The sequence below is a fragment of the Gymnoscopelus braueri genome (assembly GCF_963280865.1).
Source record: "Gymnoscopelus braueri genome assembly, chromosome: 5".
NCBI classification, from domain to species: Eukaryota; Metazoa; Chordata; class Actinopteri; order Myctophiformes; family Myctophidae; genus Gymnoscopelus; species Gymnoscopelus braueri.
In genome coordinates this window covers 54572102-54592970 of record NC_137606.1, presented here as the reverse complement: position 1 = coordinate 54592970, position 20869 = coordinate 54572102, and the positions used below count along the sequence as shown (strand labels likewise).

General features: G+C 42.6%; 1 protein-coding gene across 1 annotated transcript in view; it reads right to left on the bottom strand.

Annotated features, from left to right (window-relative positions):
* Window positions 1-20869, bottom strand: part of LOC308085997 (cytoplasmic dynein 2 heavy chain 1-like) — a gene marked incomplete at its 5' end in the record, with an annotated part of 118415 nt that overhangs the window by 35191 nt on the left and 62355 nt on the right. The window contains 3 exons of the mRNA XM_080429314.1: window positions 10250-10351; window positions 11137-11244; window positions 17465-17581. Of these exons, the coding sequence (XP_080285440.1) occupies window positions 10250-10351; window positions 11137-11244; window positions 17465-17581 (327 nt within the window). The remainder of the gene's footprint in view (window positions 1-10249; window positions 10352-11136; window positions 11245-17464; window positions 17582-20869) is intronic.

Below are 20869 nucleotides of genomic sequence, written 5' to 3'. Positions count from 1 at the left end.
TATAATAGCAGGTTCCATTGTCCCCCCTCTGGGAACACTGAAATGGGGGGGAAAGTGCTTCTTACTGTGGGGCCCAGGGCTTATAAAACAACGTTGTTGCTGTCGGGTAGAAACCTTGCATCTCCATATTTCCATATGTTTTTTTCCGCAAAATTAATGCCCCACTTAGTCGTACGACAGTGACGAGCTAAAGTAGTGAAAATAGCCGATCTACAAGCTCGCGATGAAACGCGTGAGTTTGTAGATCTGCTATTTCCGCTATTTAAAAAGTGCTTAACTCTGTCTGTGGGATTTAGTCAGTGATGGAAGGAGTACTCACATGTTTTACTTAAGTAAACGTATCAATACTGCAATGTAGATTTACTCTGTTAAAAGTAAAAGTCCTGTATTAAAAATGTCAAAGTACAAAAGTATTGGCATCAAAATATACTTAAAGTACTAAAGTAAAAGTACTCATTATATATTTTCATATAATTGTAGTGGAGTAAAGAGTACAATATTTGCCTCTGAGGTGTGGTGGAGTAAAGTAAGAGTATTGAACAAATACTCAAGCAAAGTAAAAAATCTCGAGATTGAAATCTCGTCTAGCGAGATCTCCGGTGGGGCGCATTCAAGACAATCACGTTGCATAGTGTTCTGTCACTATGAACCAAAAACAAAACCCCCAAAAAGCTATACATTACATTACATTACAGTCATTTAGCAGATGCTTTTATCCAAAGCGACTTACAATAAGTGCATTCAACATATAGGTAGGGAACGAAAACTACTAATCACCAGAAGTCTTAAGTGCATTTTCTGCAAAAACAAGCAACCAAGAGTAAACCTAGCGCTAAGGTAAAAGTGCAATATATCAGCTACCTATTTCCTTAAACAGATGAGACAAAATAGCTAAATCAAATGAGCATGAGCTAAAACAAATAAGTGTATCGACTAAACAAGATCCAATAAACAATACAACAATAAAACAAGCGTTCGTACAACTAGTTAACAACAAGTAGGCAAGGCGAAGAGGAAGGGTAGTGTTTCCTGAAGAGGTGGGTTTTCAGCCTGTGGTGAAAGATGGGCAGTGACTCTGCTGTCCTGACATCAGTGGGAAGTTCATTCCACCACTGTGGGGCCAGAACAGAAAAAAGTCGTGACCGTGTAGATCGACCAGAAGGACCCTTGAGTGACGAGGCAATCAGTCGCCCCGAGGTGGCAGACCGAAATGGTCGGGCAGGGGTGTAGGCATCGACCATAGCCCGGAGGTAAGAAGGAGCTATAGAAGGAGCTATAAAAATATGCGATCTAGCGCAAGGCCTATTGGCGCGCGTTTTTAGCTGTGGCGGACTTGAAACGGACTCATAACTCCACCCCGAGGTGGAGTTATGAAATTGTTCTACTGTACCCTTCATCCTAGGATAACATAACATCATAGAAAAGGTAAGAAAACCGTGGTCCAAAATGTCCCTTTAAGTACAGTACTTGAGTAAATGCACTTAGTTACTTTATAACACTGGATTTAATACATACTGAACCAATGAAAAGCATTAACAAGAGCTTGTGACGAAATGATAAATGCATTTAATCTTTTGGAACTATAGTAGGGATGCACCGACATATCGGTCGATATATTGGTATCGGCAATATCGACTTTAAAATGCAATATCAGAGTTACACACCCTTAAGGGGCCATTTGTAACCATCTCAAGGAACCACAACAGTGGTGGAAAAAGTACTCAAATTCGTTACTTAAGTAAAAGTACCAATACTGCAATATAGAAATACTCTGTTACAAGTAAAAGTCCAGAATTCAAAATTTACTTGATTAAAAGTACAAAAGTATTGGCATCAAAATGTACTTAAAGTACCAAAAGTACAACTACTAAAATGTTTGAAAATAGCAGATCTACAAGCTCACAACGCGTCGCGATGCGACTATTTTCAAATAGCCTATGTAAAAAATATGGCTAAAGTGGTTATTTTATGTTTTATAATAATAATAGATAACAGATAATTTATATCTGAAAAGTAACCAGTAACTAAAGTTTTCAAATAATTGTAGTAGAGTAAAAGTACAATATTTGCCTCTGAGGTGTAGTGGAGTAGAAGTAAAAGTATTGGAAATTGGAAATACTCAAGTAAATTTACAATTACCTCAAAGTTGTACTTAAGTACAGTACTTAAGTAAATGTACTTAGTTACTTTCCACCGCTGACCACAAGGGTACCTGGACCACACTTTGAGACCCACTGGTGTCTTGAGTCTTTTCCAGTGAGCCAATATCAGCACAATATCAGCACAATATCAGCACAACATCAGCACAATATCAGCACAACATCAGCACAATATCAGCACAACATCAGCACAACATCAGCACAATATCAGCACAATATCAGCACAATATCAGCACGATATCAGCACGATATCAGCACAATATCAGCACAATATCAGCACGATATCAGCACAATATCAGCACAATATCAGCACAATATCAGCACCCTGACTCAGTTTGACTACAATAGAACAGAGCCTTAATTAGTACCATTGGTAACACACCGCTGGGCATAGAGCCTATTGGCTCAGGTTATTTTTTCTCCATTTCCTGAAAATACAGTTTTGAACAACGTAGGCTTCAACCCACAGAGAATTAACCCATTAAGACCTAAAGCCGATTCTACATGTCTCCTAAATCCCAACAGTATTCTGAAAAACGTATGTTTCTATATCAGTGGTGCTCAATATTTTTCACGTCAAGGACCCCCAGAATTATGTATAGAGCAGAGGTCTTCAACAGGGGGTCCGCGACCCCTAGGGGGTCCGCGGAGGTACTGCAGGGGGTCCGCGAAATTGTTGTTTGATTAAACAATATTTTTGTTTGGAAAAAAAATCATTTTTTTTATTTTTTTCCCCCCAAAATGTCAAATTGTCTTTAAACATAACATGAATCCATAGCAAACAGATAAATGGAGGCAGAATGCACAATAACATGGTATGTTTATACATATTTTGTAGAGAATCTTTATTTTGCACACCTACTGAGGCAGGTGCGTAGGAGCAGGCAATATAAAACACAATTTTATACATAAATATACAGTATATGTGGTAGCCCCCCTACCCTACGAGGTAGGGGGTCCCTGCTCCATCTACCCGTCAGTTTGGGGGTCCCTGGCCTGAAAAGGTTGAAGACCCCTGGTATAGAGGGTATGCGTGTGACATCATCATCAAACCCGAAAGTTATGCAGGATGCCTACTGAGTGTCAAAGAAATACTTTCTGGCCTTGACGGCCCATGCATCCAAACAGAAAAGTCATATCTGATTGCATTAAACAACATTAAACAATGTTAAACTCACTTTGCATGTTGCTTTGCCACTCGCTTTGCCACTCGATGTGCCATTCACTTTAAGCATGCGCATACCCTCTATTTGGCCGCGAATCCCCATCTCAAAATATGTTGTTCCAGGGACCCCCAGAAGCAAAGATGTTAGTTAAAAATGTTCGCTTTAAAAATATATATTTTCAAAGATTTGCACACATTTTCACTATTTTTCAAAAATAGCAGATCTACAGGCTCATAGCGCGGCACTCGGTGCCGCGCTATGAGCTTGTATATCTGCTATTTTTGAATAGCCAAAGTGTAAAATAAATCTTTTTAGCTCAATTAAAAAAATGACAGATGCGTTCCAGGTCTTAATGGGTTAAAAGGGGGGGGGGGGGGGAGAGAAAAGCTAAAAGCAGCACTCTGTACCCCGGCACCGTGTAAAGTATTTAATTAGTTTAACTTGGAGTCAGGCCGGGTTCGTCGGGTTTTTTACACAAAACAGACAATCGTTCTGGAGTTTTAGAGATGGCTGGTGAGAGGAGAGGCACAGAGCTGGGAGAGAGGGGGAGTGCGGGCGTGGCAAAGTTGGTGCGTGAGAAAGACAGAAAGAGAGATAAGGAGAGATGTGAGGATGATATTGTGAAAACCTGCTGATTGACCCATTAAAACCGTCTGGATCTCACCTGTGTGACCACTTAAACCATTATTTTATACTTTGCCTATGCTTTTCTATTTTTGAAAAATGTGCGCAAATCTTTGAATACGCATACTTTTAAAGCGACTCAAATATTTGCTTCTTTGGGTCCCTGGAACAAAATATTGTCAGATGGGGGGGTGGGACGTATCATTTTGGGGGTCCTTGACATGAAAAAGTTTGAGAACCACTGATATGGCAACATGAGTTTTTCAGAAAACTGTTTAGGATTTAGAAGACATTTTGTAGAATCGCAACCTCAGGCCTCAATGGGTTAAGATAAAAGGGGGAGAAGGGGGAGAGCACGGTAAATAGGGAGGGATGAACATGCTTAAGGCAGCTCACGGCTTTGCAAACGAAAACGGAGAGACAGAGGGAGGGAGGGAGGAGAGATTGGAGTGGTGGCTGCTTAGCAACCTCTCTCCTCTCCTCTCCTCTCCTCTCCTCTCCTCTCCTCTCCTCTCCTCTCCTCTCCTCCACATCCCCCTCCATCCCACTTTACGTTCCTATCTATCCCCTCCGTCATTCCTTATCGCCAGGGTAAAGTACCCTTCCTTTTAGCACTTATCTGCAAAACTGAAGTGTGTGTGTGTGTGTGTGTGTGTGTGTGTGTGTGTGTGTGTGTGTGTGTGTGTGTGTGTGTGTGTGTGTGTGTGTGTGTGTGTGTGTGTGTGTGTGTGTGTGTGTGTGTGTGTGTGTGTGTGTGTGCGTGCATGCATGCGTGTGTGTATATGCCAATGTCCCCACAGGTATAGTCGATTTTTTGAGAAACAGACATTGTGAGGGAAATGTTCCTGGTCCTCACAAGAGAAAAGGTTGTTTTATGGTTAAAACAGAATTAGGTTTGCAATTAGGAAAGGATCCAGGTTGGGATTATAGGACTTTAAGATCGGGCATTTAGGGGTTAGGCTTAGAGTTATGTCTAAAATGATGATGTCCGCACAAGTATAGTTTTACAAGTGTGTGTGTGTATGTGTGTGTGTGTGTGTGTGTGTGTGTGTGTGTGTGTGTGTGTGTGTGTGTGTGTGTGTGTGTGTGTGTGTGTGTGCGTGCGTGCGTGCGTACGTGCATGCGCGTCCGCCTGCATAGGCACACTTTCAAAGCAGCTTACAACACCTATTATATGCGGTAAAAACACCTGGCATCACCCCTAACTGTCCCAGGGAAGAGCAGGACAAGGCTGACTTAGCAGAATGGATAAAGGCTGTGTTTCCAGAAGCCATTATGACAGCAACAAAAGTAAAACAACCAGCCCTACAGTGTGCTTTATCAAGCCCTCCAACGCCGCGCCTGACCGCCACAGCACTGCGCCAAGACACGACCAACAATACAGGAGAGGATTTCACTAAACTGAGAGCCTGAAATGGTTTATCGGACGTGTGTGTGTGTGTGTGTGTGTGTGTGTGTGTGTGTGTGTGTGTGTGTGTGTGTGTGTGTGTGTGTGTGTGTGTGTGTGTGTGTGTGTGTGTGTGTGTGTGTGTGTGTGTGCGTGCGTGCGTGCGTGCGTGCATGTGTGTTTGTATGTCTGTGAATGTTTGTGTACGTGCATTATGCTTTTGAGTAGCCTTGGATCGAGGTTGTCATAGATTTATTTTATCGGGTCTGACATTTGCATATCTATGACAGTTCTTGGTCACTTTCCCCAATTAGTCACTGGAAATCCGCCTCTAAAGCCTGTACTTCTCCAGACAAATGTAGAAATTCAAAATACAATTTTGGGGAGAGTCACCAAGTCTGTCATTGATATGCAAAAGACAGACTTGAATAAGAATGTGGTAAAAAAAAAAAAACATTTACAGCACAACATTTACGTCCCGAAATGTAAGCGCTTTTCGAGGTCACTCCCTTGGACTGGTTGTACCAGGGGGGTTGCATCTGTGAGCACATGTTTGTGTCACATGTTTGCATGTGTTGGCGTGTAAAGGTCCCTGGTATGTTAGACTAACCGCCAGTGGTGGAAAGTAACTAAGTACATTTACTTAAGTACTGTACTTAAGTACATTTTTGAGGTATTTGTACTTTACTTGAGTATTTCCAATTTCCAATACTTTTACTTCTACTCCACTACATCTCAGAGGCAAATATTGTACTTTAACTCCACTACAATTATTTGAGAACATTAGTTACTAGTTACTTTTCAGATATAAATTATGATATTATGAAACATACATTAACCACTTTAGCCCTGTTTTATACATAGGCTATTTGAAAATAGCCGATCTACAAGCTCACAACACGTCGCGAAGCGACGCGTTGTGAGCTTGTAGATCTGCTATTTTCAAACATTTTAGTACGTTTACTTTTGGTACTTTAAGTACATTTTGATACCAATACTTTTGTACTTTTACTCAAGTACATTTTGAATTCTGGACTTTTACTTGTAACAGAGTATTTTTATTTTGCAGTATTGGTACTTCTACTTAAGTAAAGAATTTGAGTACTTTTTCCACCACTGGACTAACCGTATGTTGAAATCAAAGCACAGCAGTTAATTAAACACAGCACACTGTGTGTGTGTGTGTGTGTGTGTGTGTGTGTGTGTGTGTGTGTGTGTGTGTGCGTGTGCGTGTGTGTGTGTGTCTGTGTGTGTGTGTGGTCAAGCGATCGTATCAGTGTCCCCCTGGGAGATGAGGTAGGGAGAGAGAGGGGGGGCGAAGGAGATATAATGGAGATGAGAGAGACAAAAGGAGCATGGCCGTGATGCAATGGCCTTGGGGAAGCGTCTGCTTTATCGTCCAAAACAGATTCCAAACGGTATGAGCACATGACACAAAGGCTCCTATCACAACACCATGCCTTGTTGTGTGTGTGTGTGTGTGTGTGTGTGTGTGTGTGTGTGTGTGTGTGTGTGTGTGTGTGAACGGTTCAAGTGACGTATTGCCAGTGGTGGAAAGCGACGCGTTGTGAGCTTGTAGATCGGCTATTTTCAAATATTTAGTACTTTTACTTTTGGTACTTTAAGTACATTTTGATGCCAATACTTTTGAACTTTTACTCAAGTAAATTTTTAATTCTGGACTTTTACTTGTAACAGAGTATTTTTATATTGCAGTATTGGTACTTTTACTTAAGTAAAGAATTTGAGTACTTTTTCCACCACTGCGTATTGCACCAAACGTTACTAAAGAAGAGGAAACGTGATGGATATTACCGTTATATCCAGACAGACAGACTGCAACTTTCTGCTTTTTTTATTTCTCCCTTCCTTTTTACTGGAAACATACAGAACCCGTGATCAGTGGTCGAAAGTAACTACGTCCATTTACTCGAGTACTCAAGTACATTTATTTGAGTATATTGTTCTTTTTACTCCTACAATTATTTGAAAACTTTAATTACTAGTTACTTTGCAGATTTAGATTATTACAAAACATACATGAACCACTGAAGCGCTAAAAAAATAAAAATTTAGTCGTTTTTCTTTGGAACTGTAAGTACATTTTCATGCTGATGCTGATATTTTGAATACAGGCCTTTACTTGTAAGAGAGTGTTTTTTTATATTGAGGTATTGCCACTTTTACTTGAGCAAACAAAACTCTGAGTACAGTATACTTCTTCCAGCACTGCGTGTGATGAGTCATGCTGCATTTGGGGGTGGAAGTAGACCGTTCACTTTTCTTAGCAAGCTGAAGACACAGTGCTGGTGGTGGGTGTCTCCAAGGTAACTAACTTCAGTCACTTCGCACAGTCATCAGTTGGAGAGTTAACAGATTAAACATGACATAGAGCTGCGTTTGGAATGACTCTCTGAGAGCGCTGGAGCGCACCGCGCATACTTGATGCTCGTTTGGGAATATTGAGCAGTGACTTCCCGTAATGCAATGCAAGAGCGTCCTGCAAGGCCGCAAACAATGCGAAAACTAGCTGATCTACAAGCGTTGCGATTCTTTGTAGACTTTGGTCCATTTTCGCAAGTATGCAGGTTTTATAAAATGAGCTTACCAATGAAAAGTGTTAACAAGATCTTGTGACTCACTAAATTATAACAACATTGGATCCATTGGAATGGAGGAACAATTTTTTCCATTTCCTGAAAAGGGACGAGTTTGGACGTACAATGTTTCCACCTGACAGTGATATAAGTTACTATGTGTGCAGTTTGCAGGGTGTCCGGTTGGTGCCGGGGTAAAAGTTCCTGCCCACCACCATGGAGATAGGTTGGAGGTAGACCCCGACATCGGGAGCAGGATGGTCCCAATGGAAATCTTGTGGGCGTGGGGGGGGGGGGCGGTATTTAAATACCCACGGGTCTAGAACATGCGGTCAAAACAAAACCTGCGGAGGCCCCGCAAAATCCTGCACCGTCCGGCGTCCTGTAATAAACTAGATTTAGAGCACCTGGAGCATGTGTCGTCATGCTTTACTTTAGCAAGATATGAATATGATGTCTATGCAGAGGAGAACGTCATTTCCCCTTCTGTGTCACGGAATCTCTCTCTCTCTCTCTTCTGTCTCTCTCTCTCTCTCTCTCTCTCTCTCTCTCTCTCGTGCTCATTCTCACACTGCAACACTGTGTGCAGCTCGTCGTGGTGCCATATGTCCGTCACAATATAAACACAAACTCTCTCTCTCTCTCTCTCTCTCTCTCTCTCTCTCTCTCTCTCTCTCTCTCTCCTCTCTCTTCTCTCTCTCTCCTCTCTCTCTCTCTCTCTCTCTCTCTCTCTCTCTCTCCTCTCTCTCTCTCTCTCTCTCTCTCTCTCTCTCTCTCTCTCTCTCTCTCTCTCTCTCTCTCATCTCTGTGCAGCTCCTCACAAATAAACAGACCCTCTCTCGCGCACACCCGCTCACTTATCTCATACTGTTTTGTAATGTTTTGGATCTCAATGGAAATATCGCAACCTTATACAGGATTGGACGGTAATATTGCGGTACTATGTACCATTTTTTTGTAGTGGGCGGGAGTGGCAGTCAGAAATGAACTGCGGGCGGTCAGAAATTAAATAATTAAAATCAGGCTGGCAGAGGGAGAGTAGCGCCCAGGATTACAAGCTTATAGTGAACGAAAGAATATCATAATTATTATTATGACAATCAAAATGTATTAGTGATTCATGGTTCTATGAGTGGCTTCTAGTGTACAGGTCTCCCATTGTTGATCTTTCCCCAAAACCAGGTCAATTTTGTGTTCGTTTTTTCTTTTTTTGTGGCTAGTGTGTTTTTGAAGCTTACCCAAGGAAGGCCTGGTGGTTTCTTGCACTCTGCATATCTCTATAAACATTAATAAGGATTTTAACCCTAAAACTCAGGCTTTCAGATCAGCATTTTCAGACCAGAATTGTGTGTGTATTTGTATGTTATTGCATTTATACTTGTTCAATAAAAACGTAATCATTCAATCAAACCTCTAGACCAGTGGTTCATGTCAAGGACCCCCACATTAAATGTATTTAGCAACCCGGTCGGCAATAATTAGTATACATTGCACGGAGTGTCATTCCGTGCATAGACAACTGGAAAACCCGGAAATCCGTGCAGAGCCGCCTGGCATCTCCCCCATTGTGACTAAACCATTTCGGAGGCGCGCAGTCTCAAGGGAATTGTCGCCACGTAAGGGGCCACCCAGCGAGCTAAAGCGAGCGAGTTGCCGTCCCGAACGTTGCGACCTTCCCTTGAACCTACTCAGCGCCGTTTGAGTTACGTACCGATAGGCACAGAATCCTACATTTTGTTGTGGGGACTGCTCTGCTTCCGGGTTTTTCCGGGTTGCAACTGGTTACACCGTGGGACTCGTCGTACATATGCACGGATTTTCGGGGTTTCTAGGCAACTATGCACGGAATGACGTGCACTGGATCCGTGCAATGTATGCTAAATTCTTGGAGATCAGGCTGGTATTTAGTCGCAGACCGCCATCTAAAAATATTTTATGCCAGAGACCTCTATACAAGATTTTGTGTTCAAATGTTTCAAAAACTTTCACATTTTTCAAGATCGTTTTATTTTTATAGCCTATGTACGGTGGTGTGTTCTACCGTGTTACGCTGTATACACTGCATACAGCGCCAATTTTTTTTGAAAGCGTAAACATTCTAATAACCATTTCATCCATTGCACGCGATAGCGTATCGCACATGTCGTGCAGGGAATAATTATCATATACCCTCCGAAAAAAACCTAGAACACACAACTGCCTATGCCGTATATAGGGTTAAAGTGGTTTACCAGGGACCCCCTGGAAAGCCCTCCAGGACCCCTGGCATGTGTGTATCTGTGTACTGACTAGCATGTGTGTGTATGTGGTTCCTACCTCCTGGTTGAGCAGGGCGGTGGCCAGTTTCTGGACGTCGGCGGTGAGCAGGGATGTCCCTCTGATGACCTTGCTGAGTGCAGCCAGCGACTGATGGATGCCCTGTGGCACATGGGGGACAACGTTTAACGTCACACAGAACAGAATCATTTAGACGGTGCATTTGGGGATTTACTTTTTAACCCATCGAGACCTGAAGCCGATTCTACAAAATGTCTTCTAAATCCTAACAGTTTTCTGAAAAAAACATATGTTTCTATATCAGTGGTTCTCAAACTTTTTCATGTCAAGGACCCCCAACATGATATGTATTTGTCCGCCGACCCCCATCTCAAAATATGTTGTTCCAGGGACCCCCCAGATGCAAAGATTTGAGTTAATATGTTCGCTTTAAAACAATATATATTCAAAGATTTGCACATATTTTCACGATTTTTCAAAAATAGCAGATCTACAAGCTCGTAGCGCGGCACTCGGTGCCGCGCTACGAGCCTGTAGATCTGCTATTTTTGAATAGCCAAAGTGTAAAATAATGCTTTTTAGCTCAAATCTAAAGATGACACAGTTCCAGGTCTTAATGGGTTAATGTGCCTCCGCTGTTTTATGTCATTTGGGGATTTACTTTTTAAATATATGAGAAAAACAGGTCCTTTAAGCATCCATATTCTGGTTGAGAACATTAGCCATAAATAGCAGATCTACAATCTCAGAACGTGTTGAAACACGACATGTTGTGGGCTTTTAGATCTGCTACTTGTTCACCACTGCTCATAGGGCTATATCCAAAGATTATCCACACAATACATCAGGAACTGTTGTATGAAAAATGTATCTTTTCACACACACACCTGGACCAATCGGATGTAAGTATCTTTTCACACACACACCTGGACCAATCGGATGGCGTTAAACTGCTCCAGCACGATGAAAGACAGGACCGGTGACCCTTGACCTTCTGAGGGAGGGGACACCTTCTGGTGAATCAGACTGGAACCCTACAGTGTGAGAGAGAGAGAGAGAGAGAGAGAGAGAGAGAGAGAGAGAGAGAGAGAGAGAGAGAGAGAGTTTCATTTATTGAATACTTAATAAACAAGTTTGCTAACTGTACGGTAATACAGCTCGTTTCCATTGTACTGAATTCATCAGCAAGTCAAACAATGCATAAACTACATCTCAATCAATAGTAGCAAAATATATATTTACAGAAAAAAATAGGGGTGTGGCAGAGAGCGGGAGAGAGAGAGAGAGAGAGAGAGATCTTTTTACACTCAATATCTGGAAGTTACTGTTCAACATCTAAGCATAAAATAATGTTAGCGTACCACACAATAATACGCTCTTGCACAGAGAGAGCGAGAAGTCTCCCTTTACATGAATACTAAATAAGGGAGGGATAGAAACATTCCCAATGATACACAGACATAACTGCTGAGGCATGGCTGGAACTATTAAATTGTCGCCGTCGGACAGAAAGGTTGTACTGTATCTCCATATTTTATTTTTAAGTTTTCTTTACTTTTTTATCAATAAATGCCCTATGTTATGCCAGTGTCTCTCAAAAGTAGCAAAATTTGTAGATCTACAAGCCCACAACGTGTCGTGGTGCAATGTGTTGTGAGCTTGTCGACCTATTCTTGCTATTGTGGGAAAGTAATGCATGTAGCCTTGTAATTGTAGTTTCAGCGTTAAGCCTGGTTTATACTTTGTCGTATGATATGGTGTTTCTATCGTCTAAACGCTAGTGCACCAGGGGCCTGTTCCTCAAAAGGTGAATTAGAGCTAAAGCCTGGCTTTACCTATCCTGGCTTAATTTAGCCAGGATTAGAGCTGAGTCGGTTCCTCAAAAGGTGAATTATCTTGAAGATTAGTTTAGCCAGTTCACCCTGGCTAAGTTTAGCCTTATCCGATTCCTCAAAAGAGAATTGAAGCAAGCCTAGCTTAGTTACCATGGCAATTTAGCTGTGAAGTTAGCCTGGTCAGGAGCAGGCTAACAGCCAAGCTTTATTAATCCAGTGCCTTGTTCTTCAAGTTTTGTGAAATAGCTGTTAGTCCAATGACTCCAATCATAAACCAATGAGTTTTTCTACACTTATTCAATTCTTATGCGAAAATCAAAGATCTACAAGCCCGAAATGTTTTTGTCTTATGGCGGCCGGGGGTCCCCGGCCCCCCATGGACTCCCGCCCCCGTGGACCCCCGGACCCCCGTGTACCCCCGGCCCCCTGTGTACCTCCGGCCCCCCGTGGACCCCCGGACCCCCATGGACCTCCGGACCCCCGGACCCCCATGGACCTCCGGACCCCCGGACCCCCATGGACCCCCGGACCCCCATGGACTCCGGACCCCCGTGGACCCCCGGACCCCCATGGACCTCCGGACCCCCGTGGACCCCCGCCCCCGTGGACCCCCGTATACCCCAGACCTCTGTTGGGGGTCAACGGGGGTCCGGGAGTACACGGGGGGCCCGGCCCCCCGTGTACTCCCGGACCCCCGTTGACCCCCGTGGACCGTGGACCCCCGGCCGCCAAAAGGCAAGCTTTTCCCTTGTAGATCTTCGATTTTAGAAATTTGAAATTAGAAAATTATTCTAAGTGTTTATAATAATAATTCCAACATTCACTTAAACTCCTTATGTTTAAACCTAACTGAATTATATATTTATGGATTTGTATATAAATTAATTGCATATTTTTGGACAACTTGTGCATCGGCAATACTTTGCCACGCTTTCTCCCTGGATCTATATTTATTGCGGCCGTGTTTCCTTTCTTGCTTATTATAAATTTTACTTCCTTGTAAGATTCCATGAGCTGCTGCAGTGCTGCTGTTCAGCCACAGAGAAGAACGCCGCTCTGGTTTTGGGCTCCATGATTGGTCAAGTTCAAGGATTCTGCTATCGACTTTCATGGTCTTTTATAGAAATAAGTGAAGCCTGGCTTCATTATCCTGGCTCGACACAGCCTGGCTTGACAAGGCCTAGCTCGACAAAGTCGCTCCATTTCAGCCTGGCTTGGCGTTCCAGGAACCGAATAAACCAGGCTATACGGACCCGACTTTGTCAAGCCTGGATTTGACTTAAATCCAGGCTTATTTAATTCACCTTTCGAGGAACAGGCCCCTGCTCTATTGAATCCAACGTTGGAGCCAATCCAGGAAGTTGAGATACTTCCGGGTGCTTCATGCGCTTGTGAGCCCATTTAATTGAAATGAATAAGTGGGGGCTGGGGAGTCCGCTCTCTAGATATGTTATAACGCTATATATTATAACTCCTAGTGTCGCCAACGGCTGCAACATCTCAACTGACCTGGCCTGGATCTGCATGGATCTGCGTAGTCAGTCTGGCTAGTGCCAGGCTAACCCTAACCCCCCAATTAGCACTGTCTCTAACTACTCCCAAGAGACAGTGGGGGCAGTAGCATGCCACTTGGACAGGTCGCCTGGAGGAGGGTGTCTGTTGCAAACATAGACTATATGTATATGTATATGTATATGTATATGTATATATAAATATATATATATATATATATATATATATATATATAATATATATATATATATATATATATATATATATATATATTTACATACACACACAAGCCGTGACTCTGGCGCCGCCCTCAGTCCAAAAAAGAAAAGTATAATACTATTCCTAATACATTGCTTTTCCGAAAGAGAAAATCACGAGCCAGCCAGGATTCGAACCTGGAATCTTCTGCTCCGTAGGCAGACGCGTTATCCATTGCGCCACTGGCCCTCTGGCCTGCTGAGCTTTTCTGACCAATCCCGACCTTAGGGTGTGAGGATCAGCCATGCCTGTCTGCCTCTGTCAGGGGGGCCTTTTGTGCCTTCCCATTGTTACAAAACAGGCTACAGGGAGCCTGTCGTGCAGCATTTACGCTCCAAACTAAGTCATATGATCATATCACAAAAGACATTTAAAGGTGGTGTAAGTTATATTCTTTGGTTAAAATTTGTACTGAATAGATCTATACTCTCATTGCAATCATTGATGTAGAATGTTTATTCAGTAACATGGGCCCTGCTCTCAAGCTGATTGCCCTCTGCTATGGCTCAATACTGCTAGTTGAAAACAGACGTCAGTAGCCTACTTAACGCATTGTAAGGACTCACACCTTCACACCTTCACCACCCCACACCTTCTGATAGGATAGTCGCTTTGTATTTTTAAAACAAAATGCCGGACGCCAGAGGGTTTTATTAGTGGTATTAAAAACCTTGCCAGGCTTCTAAACCAAGACCTTTTCAGCTGTGAGGCAAAATAGAGGCAAAAGGAACAGAATCTGTGACAGCAGGCAGGTAGGCGCTCTACTTGCTTTATCAATATGTATGATCTAAGGAGAGCTTGATTTGCATTACAAGCATGTGAGTCAGACAATGCTGCATGCCTCTCTCTTTGCCCATGTGACACACACGCCTTCCCACCTGAAGATTATTTTAGAGTGCATCTATTCTATGAAAAAAAGAAACACAGCCTCTCCTGTGACCATGTGATAGAAATGCATCATGGTGATGGAGAAACTCATTGACACCCCACTGTGTCAATGAGTGGAAGTATAAAACACATCATATGAAACAGCAGGCTTGAGGCAAGACACGCAGCCAATGGGAGGAATGTGTTTTGCCACAGATATGTGCAATGTCACTGAGTTTGGTTTATATTATAAACCAGTGACTCTCAACCTTTTGAATTCAAACTTAAATTATCATGTAAAAGGCATTTAACAGATTATATATATAATTATACAAAATTCTCGGAAAACTGTATCACGCACGCACGCACGCACGCACGCACACACGCACACACACACACACACACACACACACACACACACACACACACATCGCAGTTGGAGTGGGCGAGCCAGTGGCTATCAGGGTTCCGTTAGATTAGCCTAATTTCCAATTATCTTTTACAGCCTACTTTTTGGGACTAATTACTGTTGCTTGAGCAATGTAAACAACGGACTTTGCAGTGAAACAAACATCACCTCCTCATTTTACATGGCTTGAGAAAAGAAATACCGTAAATAATTAGATTAGACTCAAAGTGGGATGGTAATAGTTATAATGAAAACAGTGACTATGGCTAAAAGCTAAGAGAGGCTTTAACTGTTGAGTTTTTATGCAGTAAGAGAACTGTAACAGAAATGTGTGTGCATGTGTTTATGTGTGTCTGCGTGCGTATGTAAGGCTTTCGCAGAAAATAGCCGATTCACAAGCTCTTGTCGATCTGCTATATTCAGCGAAAGCCTTCCCCAGAATAACAGGAAACAGAAAGTACACTAGTATAAAGCCCTGAGGGACTCCGCTCAACCATAAGTGGTTAAACGTAGCGTGAAGCCATATTTATACAAATTAACACAGCAGTGGACATAAGCCTCGGACACAGCAACTGTATCGTATCATTGCTGTAGGGCGGAGACCTTGTATCTCCATAGTTCAACTTCTTTACGTTATTTCATAAATAAATGCTCTACTTTGTTGTACAAAAGAGTCATTCAAAAAGTAGCTAAAAATAGCCGATCTTCCAGCTCACAACACATCATGATGCAACGCATTGTGAACTTATAGATCGGCTATTTTAGTTTTTTTTGTGTATCTGTGAGTTTTTGTAAATATTGAACCAATAAAAAGTATTAACAAGAGCTTGTGTGACTATATAATAACTACATCCATTTCCATGAAAAGTAACAGTTTTGGACATCCCGGCAGCGACGATAACGTTGCACAAATGAACCGACGTCAGCAGTGCAGTGACTGAAGCCGTACTGTCTCCTTGCAGACAGAGACAAGGTTAACAGCGTCCAAATAAAAATGTATCTTTCTGTCTCTCTGCAGTGTGGTTTGCTAGATGTCTCTTTATTATCTATGCTTTCAGAGGGAGGCCTTTTGTTTATTTTTGAAAAGCCAAGCCATTAATAATGAAAGTGAAACTTAACTGGGGGTTTAATATTGTGGCTGCGAGCAGAAACCTACGTCCAATTCTGTTACTTTTCAGGAAATGGGGGAGAAAAAAAATAACCTGCAATGTATTCACGTAACATATTCATTATTTAGTCACAACCTCATGTTAAAGCTGCACTATCTACCTTTCTAACTTTGAACCCTGTTTTCTGCGCAGGTGCTGCCATTTTTGCCTTAGAGCTAATAGAGCCTGCTTGCTCAGGGGAATAAATGTAATCTTGACCATCAGGTCAGAATTTGTGTGAGATCATGTGTCTAGGTGAGACATGACCTTTGACACGATCTAAATGTCTCAATAGAAGAGCAGGGAGATACAGAAAATACAACCACCCCGAAAAAGATTCTCCGAAAAATAGCAGCTCACAACGCGAGCTTGTAGATCTTTGCTATTTCTGACTAATGTCCCCTCAGAATTGGGGGGAGTCGGGGGACATTAGGACATTGCTGGGGTTCAAGTGGTTAATGTAATAGATTTCTTGGTGTCCAGCAACATTGGATACACTATCAATAGTTAACGTTGTGGGACTTGAGGCTCTGCAGTGGTTGAGGTGTCACTAGCAGCGCCCGGTACACAGGGCCGGACTGGGACCAAAATTCAGCCCTGGCATTTTGGTCCGGACCGGCCCACCACCCCCCGGACCGTTTTGTCAACGGGGGGGGGGGGGGGGGGGCGTTTCACTGTTTCAGCCCAGCCCTGCACATGAACTCTGCAGCCGCACTGAGGCCCCTGCTGGAAAGCATCCCAGCCCAAACATTAACGTAACTAATAATTGGGCCACACGACCCTGAAATGACCGTAATAATCCTAAAACGGGAGCAAAAATATTTGATTTAAAAAAATTTTTTTTTTTTGGGTGGCCCAGCGGCCATTTGCCCGGTACGCCAAATGGCCAGTCCACCCCTGCCGGTACATCAAAGCGTGTAGCATCCCTGCATTAGAATGAGACGCTTGAAGGACTAATTCATGAGTTTAAATGCAGCCTGAGATGTGCCGACGGTCACTTTGAAAAACAGAAACAGGCGTGTAACACATCTGCTGCCTTATGAGTTATAATGATGTGCAGTATTTTAATAACTTATATTATTAGTTAATTTTCTATTTTCATTTTCATTTAAACAGTTATATCCTGTCCCTCGTACGAATGCATGTGTGCGTGTGAGTGTGAGTGTGCGTGTCTGTGTGTGTGTGTGTGTGTGTGTGTGTGTCAGTGTGTGTGTGTGTGGCTGACCTGGTTGAGTTTCTTCCACAGGGAGAGGACAGGTGAAAGGCCATTGGACCAGAGCTCTCTGTCGAACTTTGACCCCGGCGCCACTGACCGACTCAGGACACGCAGCTGGGAGATCACCTGTGAGACAAAACAATCAATCAATCAATCAATCAATCAAACAATCCTTCCTTCCTTCCATCCATCAGTTAACACACACACGAACCAATCACTAATATAGGGAACAAACACGCGCACACACACACACACACACACACACACACACACACACACACACACACACACACACACACACACACACACACACACACACACACACACACACACACACACACACACACACACAGAGACTAACAAACAAACAACCAAATGTCCATCAACAGAGATATTGCAGACAGAGTTTAGATGTACTAGTATTATTATTATTATTCATTGCAAATCATAGTAGAAAATGTTCTAAGCATTCAAAGTAGAAATGAGCTCATTTCACACTGGTTGGTTTTTGGACATTTCGTTGTGCACGGTTCAATAAAAGCCATTAACACATTTTCCTCGATGAGGATTTGCTTCAGTAAAACAGTGAAATGTCCTCAACGCACTCATTTCCTTCCACCGTGTACACAGTCACATTGTCAGTGTTCATTTAAAGGTATTCTTCACCCCAAATTACTTCATGTCTGTTGTTTACTTATCCTGTGATGTCTTGAAGACACAGAGAATCTTTGTTTGAAAAATATACCTCGACGGTGAATGAAGAATCCAGAAATGAAGAAAAGACTGAATCAGAGACCCATTTTAACCGATTCAAACCGGGAAAGCATCTGTGTCATTTTAGATTTCTTTGGCTATTAAAAAAATAGCAGATATACAAGCTCATAGCGCGTCACTTCGTGCCGCACTATGAGCTTGTAGATCTGCTATTTTTGAAAAATCTTTTGAATGCATATATTTTTTAAAGCAAACACTTTTAACTCAAATATTTGCTTCTGGGGGTCCCTGGAACAACATATTTTGAGATGGAGGTCCGAGGCCAAATATATACAATTGTTGGGGTACTTGACATGAAACATTTTGAGAACCACTGATATAGCAAAATATGTTTTTCAGAAAATTGTTGGGTTGTAGAAGACATTTGTAGAATCTGCGTCAGGTCTTAATGGGTTAACAACAGCAGAACGATGTCAAAGCTTTACTACCGACAACCGCTGAAAGACGTTTCAAAGCAGTAGAAAATAAACGTTAAACACTTCCGGCTCAAACCGTGACATGCACGAGCAAAGACGGCGCATGGGCGTGCCTGTGCAGTACAACCGGCACTCATTCACACGCGTGTATTTTTTCGTTTTTCATTGTAAACTGCTGCTAATCAGTTGTGTTGTCTCTAACCTGAGACAAGTGTTTCTATATATGCTGCAAATGTTGATCTATAGTCCAGGGCTTATCAACCTTTTAATACCAGGACCCCATTGTATGGGGAAAATCTTATCTCACACTTGATTTATAGCAGAATTTAAAGTTGAAATAAAGCATGTTTAAAAATAAAGCAAATATAGCGCTGAATATAAAGGAATATTTATTAGAAAATACATTTACAAACACTGAGATTCAGGCTGATTTTGCGTCTTATCAAAATAGCCTACAAAATACCCATTTGTAAATGGAAACATATAGCTGTAGCGTAGCTTATATCTGTGGCTGTGCTTTTCAAAAATAAATACAACAGAATCAATGGGAAGGATACGTTGATCTTTTTTCACTTGTCAATGTGCGACCCCACTCTCTCCTTCCTGTGACCCCAATTGGGCTTCTGGACTATAGTTTTAGAACCTCTGTTGGTCTATTTGCAGCAGAAGCGTTATTGCCACATTTTATTTCTGCCCCATTTGAATTTTTGCATCATTATTTGTTTTATTTTTGTTCTCCATTTTCTATACTTGAACCAAATGATGACTCTTATCCCTGTGAACATGTGATGTGCCAATAAAGTTGAGGTTGACACCCACGTAACTGGGACATTGCCCCTGGAAAACGTCATGCTCTATCACAAACCACTTACCACACACACACACACAGGCACACGCACAGGCACACGCACGCACACGCGCGCGCACACACACACACACACACACACACACACACACACACACACACACACACACACAAACACACCTAATCACACATGTTTTAGCTCCTCGAAGTATAGTGCCTTAACTGCCTTTATCTGGACTTGGTGTGTCGTTGTGAATTTATGTGTGCAACGGTGTGTGCGTGCGTGCGCACGAGTGTGTTATGGAGAAAGGCAAAGTGTGTGATAAATGGCTTTCATTAGGTTGAGGGGAACTCTTTACTAACACACCCTTTATCTGCTTTGCTCAGGCAGAATTCTATGTGTGTATGTGTGCGTGTGTGCGTGCGTGCGCGTGTGCGTGCGTGCTGTTTTGTGTGTATGTGTGTTTGAGAGATAGAGAGTAAGCAACAGTGAGACACACAGAGAGAGAGAGAGAGAGAGAGAGAGAGAGAGAGAGAGAGAGAGAGAGAGAGAGAGAGAGAGAGAGAGAGAGAGAGTGAGAGTGTATGTAAGATAACTAATCTAGAACTCTCAGACAGCAGGGGAAAAGGGAGGCGTTGCTGATGTAAAATAATACACAGTGATTCAGTTATATGAATCACAATGAAACACTGCATCACAATACATCTGCACCAAGACACAAACAGCATTAAACTCAAACCCTTACATCTGTACTTGGACCACATTTCCCCCTCCGTCTACACCAAATCTCTTTGCCAATCGGCTATTTTTGCAACCCCCCAGGGGGTGTTCAGACACCAAGTAGGGCACAGAGGTGCTGTTGGGGGGGATTAAGGGACCTGGATGTTGTCTGGGGGGCGCTGGCACTAATAGTTTGAGAACCACTGGACTATAATATTTAGCATGTTCCCTACCTTAATGTGTTTTCTGTTTACTAAAGCGCTGGGGAAACCCCTGTTACTGAATATGCACTCTATATCAGACACTCTATATCAATGACCAAAGAACCAAACCAAACCAAAGAATATCATTTGAACCACCTTTAAATGTCTTTTGTGGTGTGATCATACGACTTAGTTTGAAGGGTAAACGTTGCACAATAGGCTCCCTGTAGCCTGGGAATTCACAGAAGGCCCCCCTGAGGCATGGCACCCTAAAGTTAAGTTTACACAAACAATCAAAGGCTGCCAGAGGGCCAGTGGCGCAATGGATAACGCGTCTGCCTACGGAGCAGAAGATTCCAGGTTCGAGTCCTGGCTGGCTCGTAGTTTTCTCGTATGGATTTTTCCCCCCTTTTTGTTGTTGTAAGTACAACACAATATCTGTTGTACTTAATTTTTGGGCCGTGAGGGTGGCACCAGAGCCACAGGTCATTGATT